The sequence below is a fragment of the Symphodus melops genome (genome assembly GCF_947650265.1).
Source record: "Symphodus melops genome assembly, chromosome: 14".
NCBI classification, from domain to species: domain Eukaryota; kingdom Metazoa; phylum Chordata; class Actinopteri; order Labriformes; family Labridae; genus Symphodus; species Symphodus melops.
This window is the reverse complement of record NC_136704.1, coordinates 1,843,704-1,868,010: the sequence shown is the minus strand read 5'-3', so window position 1 is coordinate 1,868,010 and position 24,307 is coordinate 1,843,704. Positions and strand designations below refer to the sequence as shown.

The 24,307-nt window shown below is 45.7% G+C and overlaps 3 protein-coding genes across 3 annotated transcripts; 1 reads left to right on the top strand and 2 right to left on the bottom strand.

Moving 5' to 3' along the window:
- Nucleotides 1-755: 755 nt before the first annotated feature.
- Nucleotides 756-4,340, bottom strand: pigm (phosphatidylinositol glycan anchor biosynthesis, class M). Its single transcript, XM_079360991.1, has 8 exons — nt 3,795-4,340; nt 3,231-3,404; nt 3,007-3,127; nt 2,668-2,923; nt 2,040-2,143; nt 1,709-1,863; nt 1,043-1,144; nt 756-967 (listed from the first exon to the last, which is right to left on the bottom strand). Exons 1-8 carry the CDS (start codon nt 3,963-3,965, stop codon nt 803-805), a joined length of 1,248 nt encoding a protein of 415 aa, XP_079217117.1. The 5' UTR covers nt 3,966-4,340; the 3' UTR covers nt 756-802.
- A 551-nt stretch (nt 4,341-4,891) lies between these two features.
- Nucleotides 4,892-13,169, bottom strand: LOC306834797 (leukocyte elastase inhibitor-like). The gene is made up of 9 exons (XM_079360992.1): nt 12,985-13,169; nt 11,439-11,620; nt 7,172-7,312; nt 6,874-6,991; nt 6,573-6,715; nt 6,410-6,487; nt 6,048-6,137; nt 5,790-5,970; nt 4,892-5,708 (listed from the first exon to the last, which is right to left on the bottom strand). Exons 2-9 carry the CDS (start codon nt 11,613-11,615, stop codon nt 5,482-5,484), a joined length of 1,155 nt encoding a protein of 384 aa, XP_079217118.1. The 5' UTR covers nt 11,616-11,620; nt 12,985-13,169; the 3' UTR covers nt 4,892-5,481.
- Nucleotides 13,170-15,245: 2,076 nt separating this feature from the next.
- LOC306834807 (kinesin-like protein KIF20A) lies at nt 15,246-23,931 on the top strand. Its single transcript, XM_079361010.1, has 18 exons — nt 15,246-15,574; nt 15,703-15,798; nt 17,696-17,815; nt 17,892-18,030; nt 18,108-18,292; nt 18,390-18,466; nt 18,564-18,766; nt 18,848-18,959; nt 19,039-19,104; nt 20,393-20,539; nt 20,624-20,789; nt 20,872-21,051; nt 21,468-21,607; nt 21,733-21,898; nt 22,620-22,731; nt 22,825-22,913; nt 23,010-23,129; nt 23,615-23,931. The coding sequence occupies exons 1-18, from the start codon at nt 15,473-15,475 to the stop codon at nt 23,828-23,830; spliced, it is 2,436 nt and encodes an 811-aa protein (XP_079217136.1). The 5' UTR covers nt 15,246-15,472; the 3' UTR covers nt 23,831-23,931.
- The last annotated feature ends 376 nt before the right edge of the window (nt 23,932-24,307 follow it).

Genomic DNA, 24,307 nt, shown 5'->3' with positions numbered 1-24,307 from the left:
TTGTTACCGGAAACAAAATAAACGGGACTGATCTCAGTCATCCGGGTTTTTGGAAGCTTGGTCTCGAGGCGGCTGCACTCACTGAACATCCCAAAGACTTCATATTGAAATATTTATTATATATGTATTTCTCTCTCCGTCCATGTTTTGTCTTGTAGAGATTGAATCTCTGGAACATCTTTTCTTTGCTTTTATCTACGAGCTGTTAAAACGCTTGTGCAATAATATCTGGATTTAAAGGTCTTTATTCACAGATGATGATTTATGTATTTCAGTTTTTATTGAATCTTAATTTCTCTAAATGTGCTGATTTGTGACAGCCTCTGTCCAACAGTATAAACACCTGTTTATGTGATGATGATTATAACACACACACACACACACACACACACACACACACACACACACACACACACACACACACACACACAGATTAGCAGAGGGGTTACACCAGGACAGATGTTTCAAACTGTGCTTTATGAAGGGCAATGCTGCCACCTGCTGCTCAACGCTGCACACTGCAACAGATCACATGTGACACCTCATCACAGAAACTCAAGACCAAGCTGTCACAACAGTTAAGACTGAGGAGACGGGTGAATCGTGTTCAGTGGCCGTGTCTCTCCAAGCGGACGGACCGGGTTCAAATCCGACCTGTGGCTCCTTTCACGCATGTCTCTCTCTCTCTCTCTGTGATTTCTGACTCTATTCGCTGTCCTGACTCGACATTAAAGAACAACGACAGAGACTGAGTATTAACAAAATATAAACTTTATTGTCTTCCGTCCATCGCTTCCTTCAGTCACTCAACCTTGGCTCTGTGTGTCTGCGTCGGTTTGTAGTGGACTACGATCTGGATCAGAATGAACGAGTTGATGATCAGGAAGACGAGTCCGGCGAGCCAGATCCACAGGAACGCGTTAAAACCTTCAAACTCCAGGAAGTAGGCCGGACCCAACCAGATACTCTGAGAGGAGATGGAAAACATCATTTAGTCCTCTGGAACAAGAGGTACGTGTTTTACATGTTCAAACTGAATTACCTGTCCAGCAAACCAGAGGAGCAGCAGTCCCGCCCCCTGTTTGAGTGACAGGCTCAGGTGAGGGATGACCAGAGGGAGCAGACACAGGTACCACAGGAAGTACTGCCAGAGGAGAAACAAACAGGAAGTAGGTCAAACTTTGTTCAGGCAGAACTTTAAATCCCTCAGGATGAAAACACAAACGAGAAAGACTTCAGAGGTCACGTGACGGCTCGTCTGTGCAGGAGGGATTTTAGACGCTTCAGAGCTTCTGGACTGACGGTCCAGCCCGCTTCCTGAAAGGGATCCTTAGACACCTGCTCGTGTTTCTGAATGGTCGTGTATCCCGCCCTTATTTTCCTCTGAGACCGGAAAGATCAGTCTTTAAAAAAAAATAAAAAATCTGAAAAGGAGCCTCTGATGATGCAGAATCAAATGCTGTGCATTCTGGGAGTTGTCTTTCATCCACATGAGCCAAAAAGACACTTTCTGCCTTTTCTCGGTTAAGAAGGCGCCAACTTCAAAATGCATTTCACATTTCTACAACATATACGACCCAACGTGAATACAGACTCTGTTTGATGTGTCGCTTTAATGATGGTATAATAAGGTCACTTTATCATTCTACTTCGGCGAACGCTGACTTTAGGACCGAACATCGTCCGATCTCCGCTGAGACTGGTGTACCTGAGAAGTGCAGACTTTGTTGAAGGAGACAAAGATGGCGGTGTGAAGGAAGCAGCAGAAGGAGAGGTCGGAGTGAAAGGCCCACGAGGCGACCAACAGCAGGATGAGCTGAGGAAGAAACGCCGCCAGGCCGAGTAATGGACTCCATCTGCTGTCTGCAAAATGAAAACAGAGGAGAGTTAAAGCATGTTTAACTGCACGCACTTACTCGTGTTTATTGAAAGAAAAAGCCACAATTTCCCTTTATTAGATTTAAAACGCAAGCGTTTCATCGTCCTTTTGTCCTTTCTGCAAACGAGGAACAAATAAATGAGTTGATGGAGGAGAATACCTGCAGTGAGGTAGAGCATGTAGAAATATGGAGAGAAGTTGTGTCTGATGTCTCTCCTGGTCAGATGATAGAGGTACGTCTCATGAAGAAACTCCCAACCATACCTGACGAGACAGGAGAGGAGTCACATGTATCAAACAAAAATATATTTTAAATATACTTAAAGGTCACATGACCTCCTCTTCAGGTGAAATCAGTGTCCTCGCTCCTCTTCATCATGTGTGTGAAGTGTGTTGTTGTAAATCCACTCTGATCCTGTATTTGATCATGTCTATAAACCCCTCTATTTCAGCCCTGCTCAGAACAGGCTGTTTCTGTGTCTGTAGCTTTAAATATGTAAATGAGCTGTGTCTGACCACGCCCCCTCTCTGGAAGAGCTCGGGTGTACTCGCTGCTTTCTGGCTCCATGTCCTATTGTTTACGGTGAGAAGGCAGACTCAGAGGGCAGAACAAACACCTAGCTGTGGGAGTGTCACCCACCTGGGGGAGGGGCTACTGCCCTTTGTGATGTCATGAAGGGAGAATCATGACACATCTGCTATTTTGAGTACTGACCGACATGTATGAAACAAGTTGGGCTCTTTCCTCATACTGTAATACTTCAGCGTGTGATTTCTGTTCGCCTCACATGTAGAAGAAGAGTCCAGTCAGCAAACAGAAAACTCCTCCAGAGACGCTCGCAAAGAGGAACAGCTCTCTGTTCAGGAAGCTTCCAATAAATCTGACGAGCCTCCTCAGCGTCCACGTGAGCCCCTTTTCATCCCCCTCTGACGTGTCTGTTGGTTTGCCCAGCATCAGTACGATGGGCAGAGCGTATGTGATGGGGTAGATCTTCATATGGACGGACAGGCCATAAAGTACAGCTCCCAGCGTCAGACACCGGGCTGGAAGGAAAAGGTTCAACTGTGAGGAGAGCAGCCGAGTATGTACCTGACATTCAAGGTCACTTTACAGGGTGGAAACGGACCTTCCATGCAGAGTAAAGTCCCCAGCACCAGGGCCGCCAGGATGGACTCAGCGTTTCCTCGACTCGACACTCCCATCGGCAGAGGGTTGAGGAGCCAGAGAGCACAAACACGACGGGCTGTCTGAACATAAATGCATCAAAAAACAAAATAAACCCCTCGTAGTAAGGATTCAGTGTTAGACATCACTGTTAAACAAAGATGTTCAATCTGTGCTGAAACAAACCTCGGAGCTCAGTCCTCTCAGACGGAGGATTCTGTAGATGAGCACACCGGACAGCACGTCACAGGCGATGAAGAGGAGCTTTCCAAACACCTCGCTCAGATAGATGTTGGGAGTGAGCAGCCAGGCGAGGAGAGGAGTGTATCTGTAGGTCGATCTGTTGTACGGAGACTCACCCTGAGTGAACATGAAACAGCACAGAGGGAAGAAAAACATAAATCCAGTGTGTCCTTCTTTATGTGAAGTAAGGAGAGGTGGGGAGGAGGTGTTTATCTCTGGAGGAGAGGAGGCGTGGCCTAAACAGAAGTTTCTTTTGGTTTCATGCTGAAGCTCAAGAGCGACACCTACTGGTCAAAGAGTCTCACGTTCTTCCTTTAACATCTAATGTACTAATTAATAAGAGCGAGCTGGTGCAACACAATACTGTTAGGGATGTAAATTATCATCAATATTAGTTATCTGCAAAATATCTGCCCCCAAAATATCTGCCCCCTGGTGGTAGAAGCACACCATGGCATGTTGTCGTTTACCTCTGAGACAGAATAAATCAAACTTGTTGTTGTTTACCTCTGAGATGAATCTGGCAGCGTCAGTGAACACGTGATAATCTACGTCAGTGTATTTGACCTCCATAGTCCGGTCCTGGAAGTCTCCGTAATAAACTAACGCCAGTCTGATGGAGACGGAAGCCGAGAAGAGGACGCGTTTCTCCGTCAGCGCAGATATGAACCTCTCCATCTTTAACACCGGAGCTAACTATGCTAACAGCTAACTACGACGACAATGAGTGACGTCACCCAAACTGTCGTCATCGTCAATGCATTGCTGATATTAAATCAGCTGATAATAATGAGACGTTAATTTATAAGAGCAACTCTTCAAACATGACAACAAGGAAGTAGTCCGGAAAAACAAGTTTATTCTTCTTCTACGTTTTTTATGGCGGATTGCAATCCCCATTTAAAGGTGCGTACTGCCACCTGGTGTACCGGAGGACTCAGTGGATTCGGCTTTACAAATCGGACCAGATTAAAATTAAATTAAATAATGAAACAAACGAGAATGAAGAAATATATCAAATACATAAATGAAAGCCTTTGGCTTCAATGCCACTGTTAAAGGTTTATTTGAGACACCTTTATGTTATTTCATTTTGTATGACACCTTCAGGTTTGACTCAGAAACACAGGTGTTTCTAGTTCCACATATTTAGGGCAGCAGTAGCTCAGTCTCTGTAGGGACTTGGGTTGAAACCCTGGAGGGTCACCAGCTCAAGTCCTGTGTCTGGAGAGTCTTTAATGCTCCTCAGGTAGCGGCCCCACATTTCTCCATGAATGCACAGGTCCTTTTTGTAGCCTCTCTCTCAATAACATGCTATAAAACATATAAACATAGAAAACTATAATACTATAACACATGCTGCATCATACAGCCAAATGATGCACCATTTAAGTATTTAAAGATAAGTGAAGAGGAGTCAACGAGGCGACTTCTTCTCTACAGCATGAAACTGATCAGAGCCTTTTACAACACTGTTCATGTTAAACATTGACAGGCTGAGGACTTCTCACTGACACAAAGTGTAGTATTAACTCTTCATGGTTGAATGATCAAAGTACTCCTGATATCACAGGAGACTGAAGCATGTAAAGACAAGAACCAAATGTTTGCAAAGCACACTTTTTATTTCACCTGTAAAATCATTAAGCAAACTTCATGCCAGGTTAATAAGTTCTTCATAGTCTTCATTCATTAAATGCACGACTGTACAGTCACATGGAATCATCATGATGGTAACTTTTAAAGTGCAATGTCATCACTTTATTCTCTTTGGTCGACTTAAAAAAGGAGCTCAACTGTTGAATGTGATGCAGAAAAACGATGACATTTTACAATCCTCAAACCTTCATATGATGTCAGAGAACAGTGGAGACATGATAAAGGCAGCATCTTTTAAAGAGAGTCATGTTGAAGAAAAGACGGGGGGGGGGGGGGGGGGGACTGAGGCTGCAGCAAAAAGGGCCGTACATCACAGGCGTGATAAACTAGATCTTTTAGGTGCAAAAGAGAATGAGTGCAATGGTGTCCAGTAAGGCACACGTGACACAGACAAGTAAAGAAATCCAACACCACAGTTTAAACTTGTAAATCTTATGTTTTAAAAAAAAAAAAAGAACGTGAGTCTAGCATTAGCATCTGTAAACTCTCAACATTTCCTCTTGCTGATGTATTTGTCGAGAGAACACTGCAGCGTTCACTCCGGGGAGCAGTATCTTCCAGCGAAGAGGATGCTCATGGAGGCGTTGTGTCGGATGAAGAAGAGGAACGGGTGGTCAGCGATGAAGGCTGCAGGAGGCAATGCACAGCGCAGCATCACGATGGCAGCGGTGGCTGCAGCCGCCTCTGTCCCCTCCTCATTCACCTCCACAAACGCCTTGTGCACGACCTTGGAAAGGACCAGGTCGTTTGCAGGAGACATGCCTGTCACAGAGGAAGCATGTTGAGGATTTTTCACGCACACTGAGTCAGTGAATATTCCTTATTGAAAAATGTTTGCTGTACCTGAGAAGTCACTCCTGCCCATGTCGAAGGCGTCCACCATCCCCATGCTCATCAGGACGTTCTTCAGGTCGTAGCTCTCCTCCATCTTGAAGCGAGGCAGCCCCACCATCACCTCCACCATGTCCATCATGTCCGGACGAGTCCACTCCACAAAGTTCTCGTAGGTCAGCTCCTTCTCCAGCTGGAAACAAAAACCAGTGATCAGTTTGTCTGCCTTCTCGTGGGTTTCTTCACAGCTCAGCTGTGTTCGGGTCCTACCTTCTCCAGACCTGTTGAACCATCGTCGATCTCAGTGGGCAGGAAGATGAGCATGCTGAGCTCCTTTCCTTTATAAGGCATCTCCAGGACCTGTTGAGATATCAAAGCATCCATCCATCAATTATCCATAACTCTTCTCTCATTCAGGGTCGCGTGGTTGCTGCAGCCAATCCCAGCTGTCATTGGGCGAGAGGCGGGGTTAGGCAGGGTTCAGAGTCAGCAGGTAACCAGCATGTGTTACCCGGAGAGAACCCACGCCATGCACTGACAGACCAACATTCAAGCAAATGATGATGGTGAATCATTGGTGAACCTGTCACCGGATCACTTCACAGACGCTTTGATTCATCTGAGTCGTTTACCTGACAGTTGGCTTCAGGGATGAAGGTCAAAGGAAACTTTGCTTTCTGGTGCATCATCTTCACTGTCTTGGTTTCATTCTGAAACAAACAAACAAGAATCGTTGTCGTGTGACAGTCGCTGTATTTCTCTGACTCTAACGTTGGACCATGTGATCGCTGATACCTTGTTGAGTCTGAACTTTGTGTCCCGCGTGGAGCTCTCCTGAAACTTCTTGTCCCAGTTTCCCTTGAAGTAGATGGCGTTGACGAGGACCAGCCGGGTCAGGCTGTCGACCACACCCTGAGCCAGCAAGTCCTTAATTTTACCTGCGAAGTAGACAGAGCTGTGAAACAATGTCACACAAGAGAACACGCGTCTGAAGAGTCCACAGGCGGAAACTCTGAGAAACCTTGTTAAGATGGTAAATGTACTTAAACTAGTATTATTATTACACAGGGATGGTAGGGGCTGCTGCAGGATCTACCTTGTGTCTTGCTCTCCACCCAGCTGTTGATGTTGACTCTTGCAGCCTCAGAAGCATTGCTGAAGTCCACAGACTCCAGCTCTGCTCCGTAGTACTTCTTAGTGCTGCCTAAGTAGTCCTGTTAGACAAACAGAATCAGGTCTTTGACTTTTCTGACTGGAACACACATATACATATTTCCACAGTCTGTCCACCCGTCATCCATCACTTCTGAACTCTGACTCACTCCAGATTACCGGTATGTAAAGAAACCACACCTGCTCTACTTATTCACACACACACACACACACACACACACCCCAACAAACTGGTAGGACTGCTCCCCGTACAGCCTGTTGGCCACACTGAGGGCATACGGAGCGTCCGCCTTGTTGAGCTCGCTCAGCAGCTGGCTGAAGCTGGCGTGGACTTCTTCCTGAAGCTCCTGAGTTTTCAGAGACTGCAAAGAAAGAAGAGAGCTGTTACATGAATACAAAGAGTGAGGAACCAGCGTTTCATAAACAGGTATTCCAGTGTTTTTGCACTTGTTTATTTCAAATGCTTACAAAACTCTGAGATACATCCCCACCCATCATCCCTCCACCATTTATCCCTCCACCCATCATCCCTCCACCATTCATCCCTCCACCCATCATCCCCCCACCCATCATCCCTCCACCCATCATCCCTCCACCCATCATCCCCCCACCCATCATCCCTCCACCCATCATCCCTCCACCCATCATCCCTCCACCCATCATCCCTCCACCATTCATCCCTCCACCCATCATCCCTCCACCATTCATCCCTCCACCCATCATCCCCCCACCCATCATCCCTCCACCCATCATCCCTCCACCCATCATCCCTCCACCATTCATCCCTCCACCCATCATCCCTCCACCATTCATCCCTCCACCCATCATCCCCCCACCCATCATCCCTCCACCCATCATCCCTCCACCATTCATCCCTCCACCCATCATCCCTCCACCATTCATCCCTCCACCCATCATCCCTCCACCATTCATCCCTCCACCCATCATCCCTCCATCCATCATCCCTCCACCTATCATCCTTCCACCCATCATCCCTCCACCTATCATCCTTCCACCCATCATCCCTCCATCCATCATCCCTCCACCAATCATCCCTCCACCCATCATCCCTCCACCATGTTGTTAGTTTCATGGTTATCTTTGGCGTAAATGTTTCTCTATCAGTAAGAATTCAAGACTTTTAGCTGATGGAAACCAGCAAGACGTTAACCATCAGTCACAAGGACGTCTGCTGTGTTTACAGTTCATCAAAGAAAAGAGGAAACAGATGAACATGTGTTTTTCTTGATGTGTTGTAATGTCAGAATATGAAACTTTCCACAGTTCAGTTTAACCACATTGTTGATAACAGCTTCTGCTTTGAAGAGATAAAACAGGGAGAGAGCACAAAGAGGGAAGCCAGAACTCCGTGCCTTCATAATGTGTGACGTTTGAGCTTCTGGATTCACACTTAATCTTTCCTAAAAAGCCTAAAACCATGTCTGCATCTGTGCGTTGATGTTTTCTCCCAAATTCAGCTGAACACAGCTTCACATCGGAGCAAAGCAGGAAGAAAACAAGCATGAAAAACCCTCCACAACCTATTGCATCTTCATCTCCAAGGTTCCCGTCACCAGATGACACCACTCAGGAAGTTAGTAAAACACCTCTGCGTTAGTTTAGCTCTCTATCTGCACTCCACCTTCCGCAGGAACTTTGGCAGAACGGACTGGACCTGCTGCTGCATCTGCATCATCGGCTGCTTAGCTGCAGGCTGAGGCTTCTCCGCCTCGGTGAAGCAGAGGACCTGAGGGTGCAATGTTCACCGCAAGGTCAGACTCTGTTCAAGTTCTGGAGGTCATAAACTCCCAACAGTACTGCCTGGATTGAGTCTGCAGGTCTCAGATAGAATATCAACTCTGAGATTTGGAAGTTGGATATAACATGAGTCAACGTAAAATCCACAGAGACGGGTAAATAACAGTAAACGATGATGTGTGAGGATGAATTAAGGCTGTTAAAGAGATCATCTTTACGATGCATCGGGATGCAAACGTGCACGACTCAGCATCGATCCAGGGACAGAACATAATCCAATAGTGTGTACTGATGTTGCTTGCAGATATTCCCGCCATGCATTGATCTTGTAAACACGTTTATGCTAGCACTGGTTTTGACAGCACTTTATAAATAATAAATAGGGCAGCTCATGTCTGCTTGACTTCATTGATGAAAAAGTAGCCATGTGGAGTCAGACAGAATCTTAAGAACGCAACCCATGGTGATGCATGGTGTTATCAAGAGGACACTAACACATGCAGTCGTGCTGTTTGAAGTCCAGATCATTGAAGCCTTCAGAGAGAACTTATCACAGCATGAGTTTAACACAGAAAGGTCAGATGTCTGCAATCGAACCCAGTGCTTCCTAAACATCACTTTAACTTATGGACATTAATTACCTAAATGTTAAATTGGTGTTGAAGAAAAATAATTTGTAGCCACAGCCTGAGTGTGCATGTGAGGTTAGGCAAGCCTTTGTTCCTGTCACCGCTATCACACAGATAACAACACAGAAACCCTGATTCACCCTGAGTCACCTCAAAGAGCCTCTAAACATACTGGAGACCCCTAGTGTTTAAAATGAGTACTGCAGTCTAAACTCATCATCACAGAGAGCTGTCTCCCCCCCTCGTCTCACACAGGTCAGCATGTGGTGGACACTGTAGCTTCAGTGTTTAGCCAGCTCTGCATGTGGTGGACACTGTAGCTTCAGTGTTTAGCCAGCTCTGCATGTGGTGGACACTGTAGCTTCAGTGTTTAGCCAGCTCTGCATGTGGTGGACACTGTAGCTTCAGTGTTTAGCCAGCTCTGCATGGGTCTGTAAAGCTTTCTGCGTTCTAACCTCTCTCCATGTTTCATCTCCAACATTGATCCTAGTTTGAGCAGCTTTCTGCTGCTGGAGCTTATTAGAAACATGCAGAGGCTTTTTAGCTCGGGTACAATCACTTCTATCTGAAGCAGTTCCACTGCCCGCTTCCATCGCTGCAACACCTGTTGGTAGAACGTCTTGTAAATGTATCGTTAAGGATTTCTTATTGGTTGAGCATGAAAGGAAAATGCAGATGAATGCAGCTCTGTCCTGACTGCACGATGAGGAGAACAATATGTTGATCAAATGTTGTAATAATGAATAAGATAATCTGTCTGTTCATGCTGGGAGTCACTTTATCACTCATGCCTGTCACCTTACTGTAATCTCCTTGTGAAACCGATATTTACACAACGGCTTCATTTGTCATGAATGGGATTCTTTCCTTAGAAACACGGTGGGTTTGAGTTGAACTCTGCCTCGCCCAAACACTCACAGCAACCTGAGTATACGCAGGGTGTGGCTTCTCTTTAGCATGAAGTTCTGCTTTTCCAGCCAGTTCAGCCCCCACCCCCTCTGCAGAGAGAACAGTCTGCTCTCTGAATCATACAGACTGATTCTTGTCCGAGAAATGTGGGTTAACAAAGAAACACAGACAGAAGCAAAAATAAAACAGAGGAGAGATTTAACAATCACACATCTTTGACTTTACAGGAGCAAATAAAACGAAGTCGTGTCCGACCCCTCACCCCGGACACGGACGGTTTGAGACCCTCCTCTTAATGTTAAAGCTTCACCCTGTTTTTTATCTTGAGTAGTTCGGTCTGAACTCTTTGTAGTAGCAGCGACTTTATTGAATGAATGAACCGAGAGCTGAAGAACTGTTCTTAACATGACTGCATGACAGGCTGCTGCTCCTTCATGTGAACTGATAAGGTGTACACATTACAGACTGTACATCTTTATTGCCTTAACACTTCAATGTTATGCGTCACGTTGCTATGGAAACACAACAGATAACCCAGAGTCTGAACAGATCTTTGTCTTTGTTGCTGACGCAGCGAGGAAAAGGTGATGATTCATGCAGAGGGAGACCTCTGCCCTTCATTCCTCACCCACCGCTCTGATTGTTCCCGAGCGGATGAACTCTCTGTTCCATAAGACACCGCTCACATCAGTGTGAAGGAGGGCTGACACAACTAACTGCTGGTTGTTATTTCTCTTTAACTTCCTGTGGCCGCTCTCCTCAGGCTCCAATAGTGCACGCCCTCCCTCTCGTTTACTTCCTACACAGAAACAGGCAACAACATGGCGGACAGCACTGATGAAGCCTCGTCAGTCAAACAAACCACAGTCTGTTGTTCAAAGCAAGAAGCCACTTCTGGTGTTGAAAAATGAAAAAGTGTAACATCCTGCAGTACCTGGAGTGTCCACTAGAGGCTGGCTGCAGCAGCACAGGAAGTCACATACACACCCATTCAAACAGCCTGTTTTTACAGCAGACATGAACATGTTTACAGCCTGCTTCAAAACACCAAATAGGTGTGATTAGCTCATGTCTCCATCCACACACACTGTACGGGGGGGAATGTTTTGATGACTCAGCAGTTTTGATTGGATGAAGGATCAGAGTTATTCACAATAAGGCGTGTAGCTGAGTGTGTGTGTGTGTTCTGTACCTGTGACATCTCTACAGCCGTGTTGCCTCTGGCGCCCAGCATCACCATGGCGAGAGCTGAGGAGATGCTGAAGGGAGAGTAGAAGACATTGGCCGTCTTGTCGTTATCGCTCAGCTTCTCAAACAGAGCCAGGGAGAAGCTGCTGTTGGCCTTGGACAGTGGGCTCGGTGATGCCATCGTGTCTGCAAACAAAATAAAAAGATGACAAACTTAAATATCTTCTGATTGTTTTCTCGTCCCTCATCACAGCAGCAGGTAAATTAAGTCCGACTCTTTCTTTCTGTGAACTCTAAACAGACAACAGAATTTAATCCTCCAGACGATTTTACTCATAAACAAACCGTATCGACTCCACGGCAATAAAAGTCTTGACACCAAATACTGGGTGATGTTTCAGAAACTTTTTTATTTTTGAAAAATTCTGCCCTGAGGAAAAGATGACCCTGAATATCTCCCCGCCACGCCGACAGATTCTAAAGTGTGGTCTGGAGACGTGACCGATCAGAACATGAAAATATAAACATTATTATCACATTTATTTCTGCTTCATTATTTACAACTATTTGATTCTATCTGGCCTTTATATCTGATTTATCCAAACTTAAATAAAACGCTGTTTAATACATAAAGATAATTCACAGTAAAGAAAACATTAACCCAGACAGGTGATGAATCCACCCAAAAAAGACTTATTTCACAATAAAATGATTCCTCCTAAATAAACAGTTGATAGATTTGTTTGGACAACAGGTTCAAGGTTCAACAGATGAGGCTTCTTCTTCAGTTTGGTTTACATAAAAAAATAAGCCATAAAGAAGCTGCATTTCTGATAAGCTAAAACAAATAGAAAAATAAGAATTAAAACTAGACAATTCCTGCAGAAATTGTGAGGGTGGTTGCCGTGTGTGTGTGACTGTCTGTGTGTGGGTGTGTGTGTGTGTGTGTGTGTGGGACAGCAGTAAGAATGGTGCCATCTAACAGTTAAGACAGAACTCTGTCCCACTCTAAACACTAACTCTGATAAGCTGCTCACTGATTGGTTGACATTCAGCTTTGATCTGGAAAAATAAGAATTAAAATAAAATACAGCTGTTTTAAAATGCTGTTATTTCTCTGTGCGGTCAGATTTACTGCGTATTCTCTGAATCCAAACTCCTCTTAACATTTAGTTCATTTAACATTTAATCCTCTGAACCACAAAAACACAAACTCTTCTCTGTTTAAATAAACACCTGAACAGGTGAGACCGGATCTTCGGTTCACGTGAAACACAACGAGCAGGATTCATTCATTTATTATTTAAAAATAAATGTCACATTTTCTCACTTTGACTGAGCCTGTTTAATAAAGGTGTTACAGCTGACAGGTAAATACAGGTGTCACAGCTGACAGGTAAATAAAGGTGTTACAGCTGACAGGTAAATACAGATGTTACAGCTGACAGGTAAATAAAGGTGTCACAGCTGACAGGTAAATAAAGGTGTCACAGCTGACAGGTAAATACAGGTGTTACAGCTGCTCGCCACGGTGAGAGGACCAAACTTACCGTCAGAGGGTTTCTTGAGGTCTGGTCCAGTATTTCCTCTACATGGAGTTTTCTGTATGAGCCACCGGTTTTATTATAAACCGACACGCCCTGCAGACCTGTCAAACTACGTCCGCGTTCTCATGTTTCTTCCTACGGTAGCCGGACGGGGACAATAAGCCTGTACTCGCAGTTTTTTACGGAAATGGCGTCAAACTCCTGCTTACTTCTCTTGTTTAGTGCGGTGTTTATGCTAACATGATTATGCTAACATGTTTATGCTAACATGTTTATGCTAACATGATTGTGCTAACATGATGCTAAGCAAGAGTAGTGTACGGGAAGTTTGTGTTATGAACATTAAAATCGTTCGGAAGTTATTTTAATTTACTGTTTGTGCCTTTGTTTAGATACAGGACAGTGGATAGAGTCAGGGGAAAGAGAGAGAGAGAGGGGGGGGGGGGGAGAGGGAAAGAGACAGAGAGAGGGTGAGAGAGAGGGAGAGAGAGACAGAGAGGGAGAGAGGGGGGGTGAGAGAGAGACAGAGAGAGGGTGAGAGAGAGACAGAGAGAGGGTGAGAGAGAGACAGAGAGAGGGTGAGAGAGAGACAGAGAGAGGGTGAGAGAGAGACAGAGAGAGAGACAGAGAGAGGGGGAGAGAGAGAGACAGAGAGGGAGAGAGGGGGGGGGAGAGAGAGAGACAGAGAGAGGGTGAGAGAGAGACAGAGAGAGGGGGAGAGAGAGACAGAGAGAGGGGGAGAGAGAGAGACGGAGAGAGAGAGAGAGAGAGGGGGAGAGAGGGAGAGAGAGTCTTCAGTGTTCACAAACAGGTTCTGGAGGATCTGGATCTCCCCCAGAACATTCTGGACACCAAACATTCATTTCCTGCATTCTGATCAGTTTTTATGCTCCAATTTGTGACTTTTCTGAAAAACAATTAAAATCCAATCTTTTTATTAACATTATAAATCCACACAAGAATGCATTTATTTAAATACTTAAACATGTGAGACATGCAACATGACCTCCTCTAAAACACACACACACACACACACACACACACACACAGTAACTATGTGTATGCTTTGGAGAACAGATTCAAAGATTAGTCATAGAGTTTGACCTCAGGTCAGCAGTTTGTTCTGGAGAGAAGGACCACAGTAACTGGGCTGCTCTCCAGACTTTCATCTGATTCTGTATTGTGTAAGATCTCCACCTGAGGACCTGAGGGTCCGGGTCAGGTCGTAGTCTTTGAGCAGGTAAGAAACATCAGAGCTGATCGGTTCTGTGGTGTTCGGGGGGGCCATGGAGTGTGTTATGGAACATTTTACTCCATGTGTACTTTATGTACGAAGGTCTCATAGAATCTGTCATATAAAATGTATGTGAAATGTCTTATAACACCACATGCACAGCATATCAGGTGTTTTGTTTTCCATCATTTCGCTCCCTTTATTCTGTTTCTCTCTGTACATGTGGGAAGAGTCACCCAGACTCTGTCTCACTGGACTCCATCTCTTCAGCCTTGGGAGATGCTAAATAGTCATGTAGTGTCTTCTCTCACACTAGGGGATAGATGGCGCCCTGCCAGGTGGGCAGTGTCTCTATGTGGCGTGATGGGGAAGTGCTCTGTGTAGTGTGATGGATATGTGTAAGTGTTCATGTTTGCCTTTTCTCTGGGCCTCTTTCTCTCCTCACCGTGTGAGATCTCACTCTTTATTTTCACTCTTTGGTAATGGTCCAAATCTTTGAGTACTTGTCAGTCTGACGGCTGAATTTTGATCAGGTTAAAGTCTAATCTGATTTCTCTGCGTCAGTTTGGGATGTGAAGGATCTGAGTTTGAATATGTTTATGTTAATGTTGTTCTGGTAATGTCAACACTTAGGTCAGAACTCAGAATAATGCCAAGCTGGCCCGCTCGCTGTATTTCATGGACATGAATATGAGTATTTCAGCATGTGTGTGTTTAGTTTAAGAAAGCTGCTGGACCTCCAGGAGTTCATCTCTCTGAGATTCAGGGCAGATACCTCTAAAACTGGGATTCTCAAAGTGTGGCCCCGAGAAGTATTATGAGAGGACTTAAACGTAATCATGAGGCAGACAGTGAAGCTTTAAGAGCTCCTGGATAAATGAGAAGCTTTATAAGCACATATTCTGTCGGAGCATTAAGCGATCTCAGTTCTTTTTTTCAGTCTTCAGTTTCAGAAGTTTTGTCTTTACAAACGTAAAACTGAAAAGTTGATGTGACTTGAATTTCAGGTTTTGATGTCTGACTTTGTACCAAGGCGTGTGAAGTGAGGCTGCTCACGGTACTCTGCTTGACATCACACCTGCTTTTAATTACACCTGATGACGAGCTCTCAGTTGGTGTTCAGTTTGGGGACGGCAGTCGAGCCACATGCTGCTCTAATTCTGCAGACAGATCATCGTGGTGAACTCTCCTTCAAAGAGTCAGACTTCATTTGAGCATCAAGTCATTTAGTGCATGAATTAACACAAAGAGCTAAAGATGAGTGAAGTTGTTGATCTGACTCATGAAGAAGGAGAGCACATGCAGCCTGTGGACATGGACTTGACCTGTGAGCTTCCTGTCTGCGCTTCATCTCAACAGGTTACATGTTTTCATCATGTTTTATTTTGTTCTTCACAGTTTGAGTCAAACTGTGAGTTTGTGAGGAAAGGTTTCTTGTTTAGATGCCTTTGCTGTGAGCTTTTAAAACCGTCTGATTGTGTTTGTAGGTTGAAGCTCCAGGTGTTGCAGAACAGCAGACCATGAGTGTTTACCTCAGAGTCCGACCTTTCTCCAGAGAGGAGCTCGCTGACCACGAGGACCAGGTACAGAGCTGCATTTAAAAGATGACATTTAGAGTGGACGCTCACACAGGTCAGCATGTGGTGGACACTGTAGCTTCAGTGTTTAGCCAGCTCTGCATGTGGTGGACACTGTAGCTTCAGTGTTTAGCCAGCTCTGCATGTGGTGGACACTGTTGCTTCAGTGTTTAGCCAGCTCTGCATGTGGTGGACACTGTAGCTTCAGTGTTTAGCCAGCTCTGCATGTGGTGGACACTGTAGCTTCAGTGTTTAGCCAGCTCTGCATGTGGTGGACACTGTAGCTTCAGTGTTTAGCCAGCTCTGCATGTGGTGGACACTGTAGCTTCAGTGTTTAGCCAGCTCTGCATGTGGTGGACACTGTAGCTTCAGTGTTTAGCCAGCTCTGCATGTTGGTGGACACTGTAGCTGCAGTGTTTAGCCAGCTCTGCATGTGGTGGACACTGTAGCTTCAGTGTTTAGCCAGCTCTTCATGGGTCTGTAAAGCTTTCTGCGTTCTAACCTCTCTCCATGTTTCATCTCCAACATTGATCCTAGTTTGAGCAGCTTTCTGCTGCTGGAGCTTATTAGAAACATGCAGAGGCTTTTTAGCTCGGGTACAATCACTTCTATCTGAAGCAGTTCCACTGCCCGCTTCCATCGCTGCAACACCTGTTGGTAGAACGTCTTGTAAATGTATCGTTAAGGATTTCTTATTGGTTGAGCATGAAAGGAAAATGCAGATGAATGCAGCTCTGTCCTGACTGCACGATGAGGAGAACAATATGTTGATCAAATGTTGTAATAATGAATAAGATAATCTGTCTGTTCATGCTGGGAGTCACTTTATCACTCATGCCTGTCACCTTACTGTAATCTCCTTGTGAAACCGATATTTACACAACGGCTTCATTTGTCATGAATGGGATTCTTTCCTTAGAAACACGGTGGGTTTGAGTTGAACTCTGCCTCGCCCAAACACTCACAGCAACCTGAGTATACGCAGGGTGTGGCTTCTCTTTAGCATGAAGTTCTGCTTTTCCAGCCAGTTCACTTCCACCTATAAAACACCTGTTCACCTGATAACTGCTCTCATATCTGGCAAACCCAGGGGCGTCCAAAACGACCTTCAAAGCCCCGCCTACCTTCTCTGGTCCAATCAGATCCAGAGCATTCAGGAGCAGAATCTAAAGTTAGAAGGAGGACATACTGGCTGCTGCATTGTTGTCAGAGAAGCTTCAACACAGCAGGTTTAGAAGACAGCGTTGTCATCTGACTCTCTACGCAGCTCACTGATTGGTTCTTTAACCACCCAAAGGTGACAGCAATGCTGTAGAGAAGTTTAATATTACTGACTTTATTTTCTTCTTCCTGCAAATTTATCGAACTAATGCAATTTACTGCATATTTAGGGGACGCAAAAAAAGCTTTTGGGGATGACGCATATTCAGGGGCGTGTCCAGACTTGGGGGACTGTCTTGATCAGGGGAGGCCTGAAGTTTGTGTGCACATATGACTGAAGAGCATTTATTTATCTCCTGCTCTCTGCACTCATCATGTCGACTTTTAAGATAATCATCTACGCTTAATTCTCCAAGGACTTAAAAAAAAGATGCATGCCCAAAGTCACATTTTAAAGTACTTAAAAAAAACTGCACACACGCTTCATTCAGCAAACTGAAAACTATGAGCTGCACGTTGCATCCATAGAGGGATGTCACCCATCAGTTCCTGCAGGGGGCGCTGGAGGCAGGATTTTGTACTTAATTTTTTCAACAAAGCTTGGGTGCATGTAACATCTGTTATATTTGATTAAACAGTTTGATTATATATGATGCATCTGTGGGACAGAAAAAAAAAAGTCCTTTGTTAAGCCCTGAGCTCGTTACGCCTTCATCAAGCTCCATAACTTTTGCTTTCTCAGGGTTGTGTGGGGATTGAGAACAGCCAGACGGTGACCCTGAATGCACCGAAAGGTTCTGCTACCATGAAGAGCAGCGAGAGAGGCATCGGCATGTCCGTCCACAAGTTCTCCTTCTCACAGGTGTGCATCTTAAACCTGCAGCTTTATCTATTAACACCTGTCTTCTCTAACCGACCATCTCTCCGATTGATTTCAGATTTTTGGTCCGGAGACGACTCAGTCCGAGCTGTTCGAGGACACGGTCAAAGCTCAGATGTCTGATTTCTTGGACGGGGGGAACGCTCTGATATTCAGCTATGGAGTCACCAATGCAGGGAAAACGTTCACCATCCAAGGTAAAGATGCAAACAACAACAGTTTTAGAAGTCCTGTGCGGTCCTGCTGCAGATCTTTGTGCTGTTGAATGTTTCAGGAAGTACTAAAGAGCCGGGGATCCTCCCCCGAGTGTTGGACGCCACCTTTCACCACATCGGAGGCCGTCAGTACGAGGGGATGGACCTGAAACCTTACCTCAGGAACGACGCTCAATACCTGGATCCGGACCAAGTCAAGCAGGAGAGAAACTCTAAGGCAGCCATCTTTGCTTCTCTGAAAGAGGTGATTAATGTGATGCAAGAACAAAGAAGAAGCTGATATTGGAGCTGAAACGTGTTCTGCAGATGATGTAGTGTGCAGATTTCTTTGCTCCTTCCAGGACTGTGACCCGCTCAGAGGCAGCAGTGGCTCCGAGTCTTTGTCCTGCTCCAGCTCGGCTCTTTTCTCCTCGTCTTTGTCCTACCATCACGCCGGTATAGTCCTCATTCAAAAACTCAAAGAGTTTTCACTTGAAGTATAATTCTGTCAGAAAAGTGTGAAATGTTCAGAAAAGGTCGTTAACACGGCAGACTGGATTCGCTCTGTCTCCTTCGGTGTCAACAGAAACAGACAGTCAGTTTGCACTGTGGGTTGCATTCTTTGAGGTCTACAACGAGTGTGTGTACGACCTGCTTCAACCTTCACTCTGCTCCAAATCTAAGAAACGAGCTTCTCTGAGAGTGTGTGACGACGGGGCTGGGAACGCTTACGTTAAAGGTGGGAGTCCGTGCGTCGCCCAAGGCTCAAAAATCCATTTTTAAACGATGCATGACTGATTCTTTGAAACCCTCTCTACAGACCTGAGGTGGATAAACATCCAGACTCTGGGTGAAGCCAGCAGACTGCTTCAGTTTGGGAACAGGAACAGAAGCGCTGCAGCCACCAGGATGAACCAGTCGTCCAGCAGAAGGCAAAGTCTCGCTCTGCACACCTTTCCTTGAACACTTTATGTTTGACTGTTTTTAAACTGACACCAGCTTCCCTCACAGCCACAGCATATTCACCATGAAGCTACTGAAGATCGATGACTGCAGCACAGTCAGAAGGATCTCAGAGTGAGTTTTTGTCTTTGTGTTACCTGTGTGGGGTTTCTTTAAGGCAGCATTTAACACGGTAATGCAGCGTTCTGCACGTTACTCATTTATCTGATTATTCTTGAACTTAAAGCTGGAGTCTGTAGAACAGAGTTTTTGCAGTTTGGAAACAAAACATTCAATCATGGCCCCTCCCCCTGGGCTCATCGACCCCAGAAGCCCCGCCCCCTGCAGGATGTAGTGTACGTTTACTGTTTGTAGCTACACTGCACGCTAGCACAAGCTAACTGCTGGTGTTTGTCAGCTTCCTGTCCAACAGGAAGTAGAGCAGCTCCAGGTCCACACAAGGTTCAGCCTGGTTTTAGAAGCAGCTTTCTCCTCTCGCTGTTTCTCCTCACTCTGATTAGATTTTCTACGTCCACGTCCGTCATATTCACCGCTTTGAATCTCCTCCAATCACTGAGCTGTATCCACTCCTAGACTCACCTGCTGCGCTCTCATTGGCTGGAGGAAACACACCAGCTCCGCCCACAAATGTCAACCAGAACAAATCAGAAGAGTAAAATCCAGTCAGAGGACAGAGTCTCTGCAGACGCAGTCACACATGTACGGAGGCCCAGAAGGGACAAAGCTTCACTTTAGGAGGAGACTGAGTTTTATTTTGAAGGGACAATGGAGCAGCTTCACTTTAGGAGGAGACTGAGTTTTATTTTGAAGGGACAAAGAGCAGCTTCACTTTAGGAGGAGACTGAGTTTTATTTTGAAGGAGACGGGATGCTGACGCCGTCTTTAAAGGTCACATGACCAAAGTAGGCTTTAGAGATGTAGATTTGTGCATCACTGCTGACAGACATTAAACATGCACAAATAAAAATGATTCACCGTTTAAATGAAACTCATGAAGACATTCTTTAAAGTCCATGAAATGAAAAGGATCGTGTAAGATGTTTAATCCGTCATTATTTATAGAGAACTAGTTCATAACAAGTGTTATCACGAGGCACTTTACTAAAGAGCAGATGTGATAACATGCAGGAAGCGTCTGTGTTCCTGTTGTCCACACTTCCTCTCCGACGTGGAGGTCGGAGCGGGCTGTGCATGAACGAGGAGACGATGATGGGGACAAATTATATCCATACTTCCTTTGTTGTTTATGATGCATTCTCTCAATCTTACATTTATGAAACCATAAAATCTACTGAGTAAAAAGTTAAAGGGATGAAAATAATGTGAACACAGCACGACTGTGGGAGAACTGTGCAGCATCGTGAGAGGAGCTCTGCTTATTAATCACCTTTCTGTTTCTCAGGTTTTCTCTGTGCGACCTGGCCGGCTCAGAAAGATGCAACAAAACCAACACGTTTGGAGAGAGACTGAAGGAGGCGGGGAACATCAACAACTCTCTGCTCATTCTGGGGAAGTGCATCAGCGCTCTCCGTAACAACCAGTCGGACAGGTAGGCCTACAGGTGGTCAGAGACGTTTCAGGTGGAACCTCGCTGTGAGTCGTCCTGAAATCCTCTTCATGTGTCTGATCTCAGAACGAAGAGCAGCTACATTCCTTTCAGAGAGAGTAAACTCACGAAGCTCTTCCAGGCCGTCTTCTGCGGTAAAGGACGAGCGTCAATGATCGTCAACATCAACCAGTGTGCTTCGACGTACGACGAGACTCTGCACGTGATGAAGTTCTCCGCGGTGGCCAAACAGGTCGGTCGGAGTATTTGAGTCATTTCTGAGAAGAAGCAGCATCCGATTGTTTCCCCTCTGATCCCACCTGTGACCTCTGCAGGTGGTCCAGGTGATTCCAGACAAACACCTGGAATCTCTGGCTCCGTGTTTGGTCGGCCGTGATGGGAAACCGCTGCTGAAGAACGGGGTGATTGACAGCCAGGCCCTGGAGAGCTACCTGTCTGAAGACGAGCTGCTGGATGAGGAGGAAGAGGCGGACATGTCTCTGCTGCCTCAGCATGTAAAACATTTCACAGCTTTAAGACATTTCTTCTAAACCTCAGCTGGGAGGACTTTCATCCTCTGTACGTGCAGTGCACTTAGCATTGATAAATCTGATGTTAGCATCTAGCTCAAAGACCTGCTGCGTGCAAAATTACCACGGGTATAAATGTTAACATGAACTCAAAGGATTTCATTGGCTGGACAGTTTAAATAATGTGCTGGGGGCACAGATGGACCAGTGGTTAGGTCATGTACGGAGGCAAAAGGCGTAAAGGCGAAGGGGTTTAAATCTGACCTGCAGCTCCGCTCTCCTGCCACACCTCTCTCTCTCTCTCTCTCTTCCCACCTTAAACAGCACTTTGTCCAAGAAGACCAAAAACATCGACGTTTTTAAAAAAATGTAATTCCTGTAAATATTTGATTTTCTCCCAGGAGATCGTGAGCATGATCGAGACTCTGCGCTCGAAGCTGCTGGTAGAGCGGAGGAGAAATCTGGTTCAGGAAATGGAGATCCGTAAAGAAATGGGAGACGCCATGTTGCAGCAGATCATGGAGAGCGAGGAACTCCGCACGTAGGTGACGTTTCTTTGGGCAGGTTCGATGAGTCATGCAGAGCTGCCACAGGTGTGTGTGTGTGTGTGTGTGTGTGTGTGTGTGTGTGTGTGTGTGTGTGTGTGTGTGTGTGTGTGTGTCTCAGTCTGCAGATAGAGGAGCTGAAGGAGAGCTACCAGGAGAAGTTGGAGAACACGTTTGAGATGTACAAAGATGCCATCAAAGAGCACGCCTACCAGAGCGCCATGAACAACCTGGAAGACGACTACGTGCCGCTCGACGACTTCATGGCTGAGCAGGAGAAAGTGGAGGTTTGTCTGATGACCAGCAGGGGGCGACTCCACCGGTCTCCCTCAGTAAAGATCGTTTTGAGTTCATTTAGTACATGATGCTCCTGTTGAGTCACAGAGACCAGAAAGAAGGGGAGGAGTTTGGGGCGGGGCTTCCTTATTTGCTATAAAAAGCTCCCAGCGAAACCTGAAAAAAGTCTCAGTCAGTCTGTAGTTGAACTCTGTGATGTCAGGCGGACTCGGCTGATTGATTAAAGTATTTTCACACAAAACTCCCGAGCATGTCGAGCTGCGTCTGAGTACACATCAGGTCCAAGCACCCCGAGGAAGTGATCTCAAAGTCAGGGTGAGCTGATGTCTGAACACACCAGGAAGCATTCAGCAGGAATAAGTGATCAGGTCTGATTTAGTTATCAATTAAACTTTATTTATAAAGAAACGTTCAGACAAATTTAACTACGGTTCAAGTCATTTACAGAGGAGCAGAAAAGGGAACAGACGAAAGGTTGACTGATGCACACCAACGTGAGTTCAATAACAATCAAATAAAAATGTTAGTGAGTAAAAGACAAAGCAATAAAATGAAAATTTACTTCTTTGGGATGTTTATGAATTTTTTTTATTATTTTGTTTTTTGAGGTCACAGCATAATTCTTGTATACTGTCATCAGAAGTGTCTGACCTGCTTTTTAAATCAGGATCTGTCCTCAAACTAAAACCTCCGTTTGCACCGACCGTGCAGGCCCTCAGGCGTGAAGTGTCGGAGCTGGAGCGCTCGTCGCCCGGCAGCAGAGTGCGTGCAGGTCAAACAGCGGACCAGTCCAGCCAGACTCAGAGCACAGCGGAGTCTGCAGGTCAGCAGCTGCAGAATAGTTTGAGGTTCATTGTAAAGACTTTGTTGTTCTGCATACGACTGACTTTGTCTCTCACTGATGAACTTTACTCAGCTCACTCCGTCCTGACGGCAGACGAGCGATGCAACCGGCTCCACAGAGAGAAATGTGCCATGGAGAGGATGTGTGAAGATAAACAGCAGGTAGCGAGGACGCGTCCACGATCCTGTCAGTCATGGACGTGTCAGTCATGGACGTGTCGCCACGCTCTCACTTCTTCTTCTCTCTGTTTGCTTCAGTTGATTGTGTCTCTGGAGCGGCGTCTGATGGAGCTCAGCGACACGCTCCAGAGGATCAGAGACGGGTTCCTGGAGAAGTCTGCTGACCTGGAGGTTCTGCAGAGGAAATCTGATGATCAGGTGAGGAAGAGACTGTCCAGAACTTTCTATCACACGAGCAAACCTCCTGGAAGGTTTCAGGCTGCACGTGAGACCTCCTGTTGACCTTTCTGTTAGAGGTCGTGATGTTTGAACTAAACGGGCTCAACAGTTAGTCGACATTGCTGAGACAAGTGGACGACCATTCGTTGGTCATGTTGACGTCACCGGGTTTTCAGAATCTCAGATACTGAGGACTGAAGCGTCTCTCGTCCTTACTGATCTCTGCTGACAGCTGGGAAGCGACTGTTAGGATTCAACCCACAACATCTGAAGCATGTTGGACGTCTTTTAACATTTATCTTAACAGTCCGACGTCGCCCCCTGCTGGTTCAACAGACCATGTAGAGGCAGGAAGCAGACAGCATGTTACAGAGACGAGCTGTGCAGACGGTTTAGGCTGGAAGTTGATGGAGCTAATTGTTGCGTTCAGCTTGAAGGTCGTTGTCTTTTTCTGTCCGATTCAGAGCAAATCTCTGGAGGACGCGCTGAGGCAGAACCTGGAGAAGGACCGGGAGATCGTCTCTCTGAAGGCAGAACTAACCAAGCTGTCCCAGAAGTCTCCTGTGAAGGTCAAAACCAAACGCAACCTGCTCGCCAACATCCGGGAGGCGGTGACTTCTCCACGAAAGACGACCTCGGGCCGCACGCTCAGGAAGACTGCGAGGACGCCACAGCTGTGAAAACTGGGATCGCGGTGAAATAAGAGACTAATTTATTCTACTCGGGTGGAGCTTTTAAAAATGTTGTTTTCATTTAATATTAAAATCCTTTAAACTTTAAACGACCTCGTGAAGTTCTTCATCCACATAGAAACCTCGTCATTCCCCGCCATAGAAATGTCATTTTACACAATTCACAACACTTGAGATTGTTTTGGGGGCGATTCGATGTTGGGATTAGGAAGAAAAAAAAACGTTCAATCTGTGAGATAAATATAAACTCACTCATCGTGTTCTTACCCTGAGATGTATTTATCTCAAAGTTGTGGAGAAGATGAGACTGAGCATGTGTGTGTAACTCCATACAGCGCCCTCTGCTGGTGACAGAACTGCTAGTGCAACACAATGAAACTCAAAGTAATGCTGTCTGACTGGAGTACTATCGGTGCCTATCTGAGGTAAAACTAGCCGGTACACGGAGTCACCTATAATATTGGC

Bases quoted from the DNA above. Each gene is read 5' to 3' on its own strand.
- pigm (XM_079360991.1), bottom strand. From the start codon at position 3,965: ATGGAGAGGTTCATATCTGCGCTGACGGAGAAACGCGTCCTCTTCTCG. The intron at 3,405-3,794 runs GTAAACAACAAC...ATGTTCACTCAG, and splicing joins CTGCCAGATTCATCTCAGAG to GGTGAGTCTCCGTACAACAG. The intron at 1,145-1,708 runs GTACACCAGTCT...CTCCTCTGGCAG, and splicing joins ACAAAGTCTGCACTTCTCAG to TACTTCCTGTGGTACCTGTG.
- LOC306834797 (XM_079360992.1), bottom strand. From the start codon at position 11,615: ATGGCATCACCGAGCCCACTGTCCAAGGCCAACAGCAGCTTCTCCCTG. The intron at 6,992-7,171 runs GTGTGTGTGTGT...TTTGTCTAACAG, and splicing joins AGTCCTACCAGTTTGTTGGG to GACTACTTAGGCAGCACTAA. The intron at 5,971-6,047 runs GTAGGACCCGAA...TTTTGTTTCCAG, and splicing joins GTTCAACAGGTCTGGAGAAG to CTGGAGAAGGAGCTGACCTA.
- LOC306834807 (XM_079361010.1), top strand. From the start codon at position 15,473: ATGAGTGAAGTTGTTGATCTGACTCATGAAGAAGGAGAGCACATGCAG. The intron at 21,608-21,732 runs GTAGGTGACGTT...TGTGTGTCTCAG, and splicing joins GAGAGCGAGGAACTCCGCAC to TCTGCAGATAGAGGAGCTGA. The intron at 21,899-22,619 runs GTTTGTCTGATG...CCGACCGTGCAG, and splicing joins CTGAGCAGGAGAAAGTGGAG to GCCCTCAGGCGTGAAGTGTC.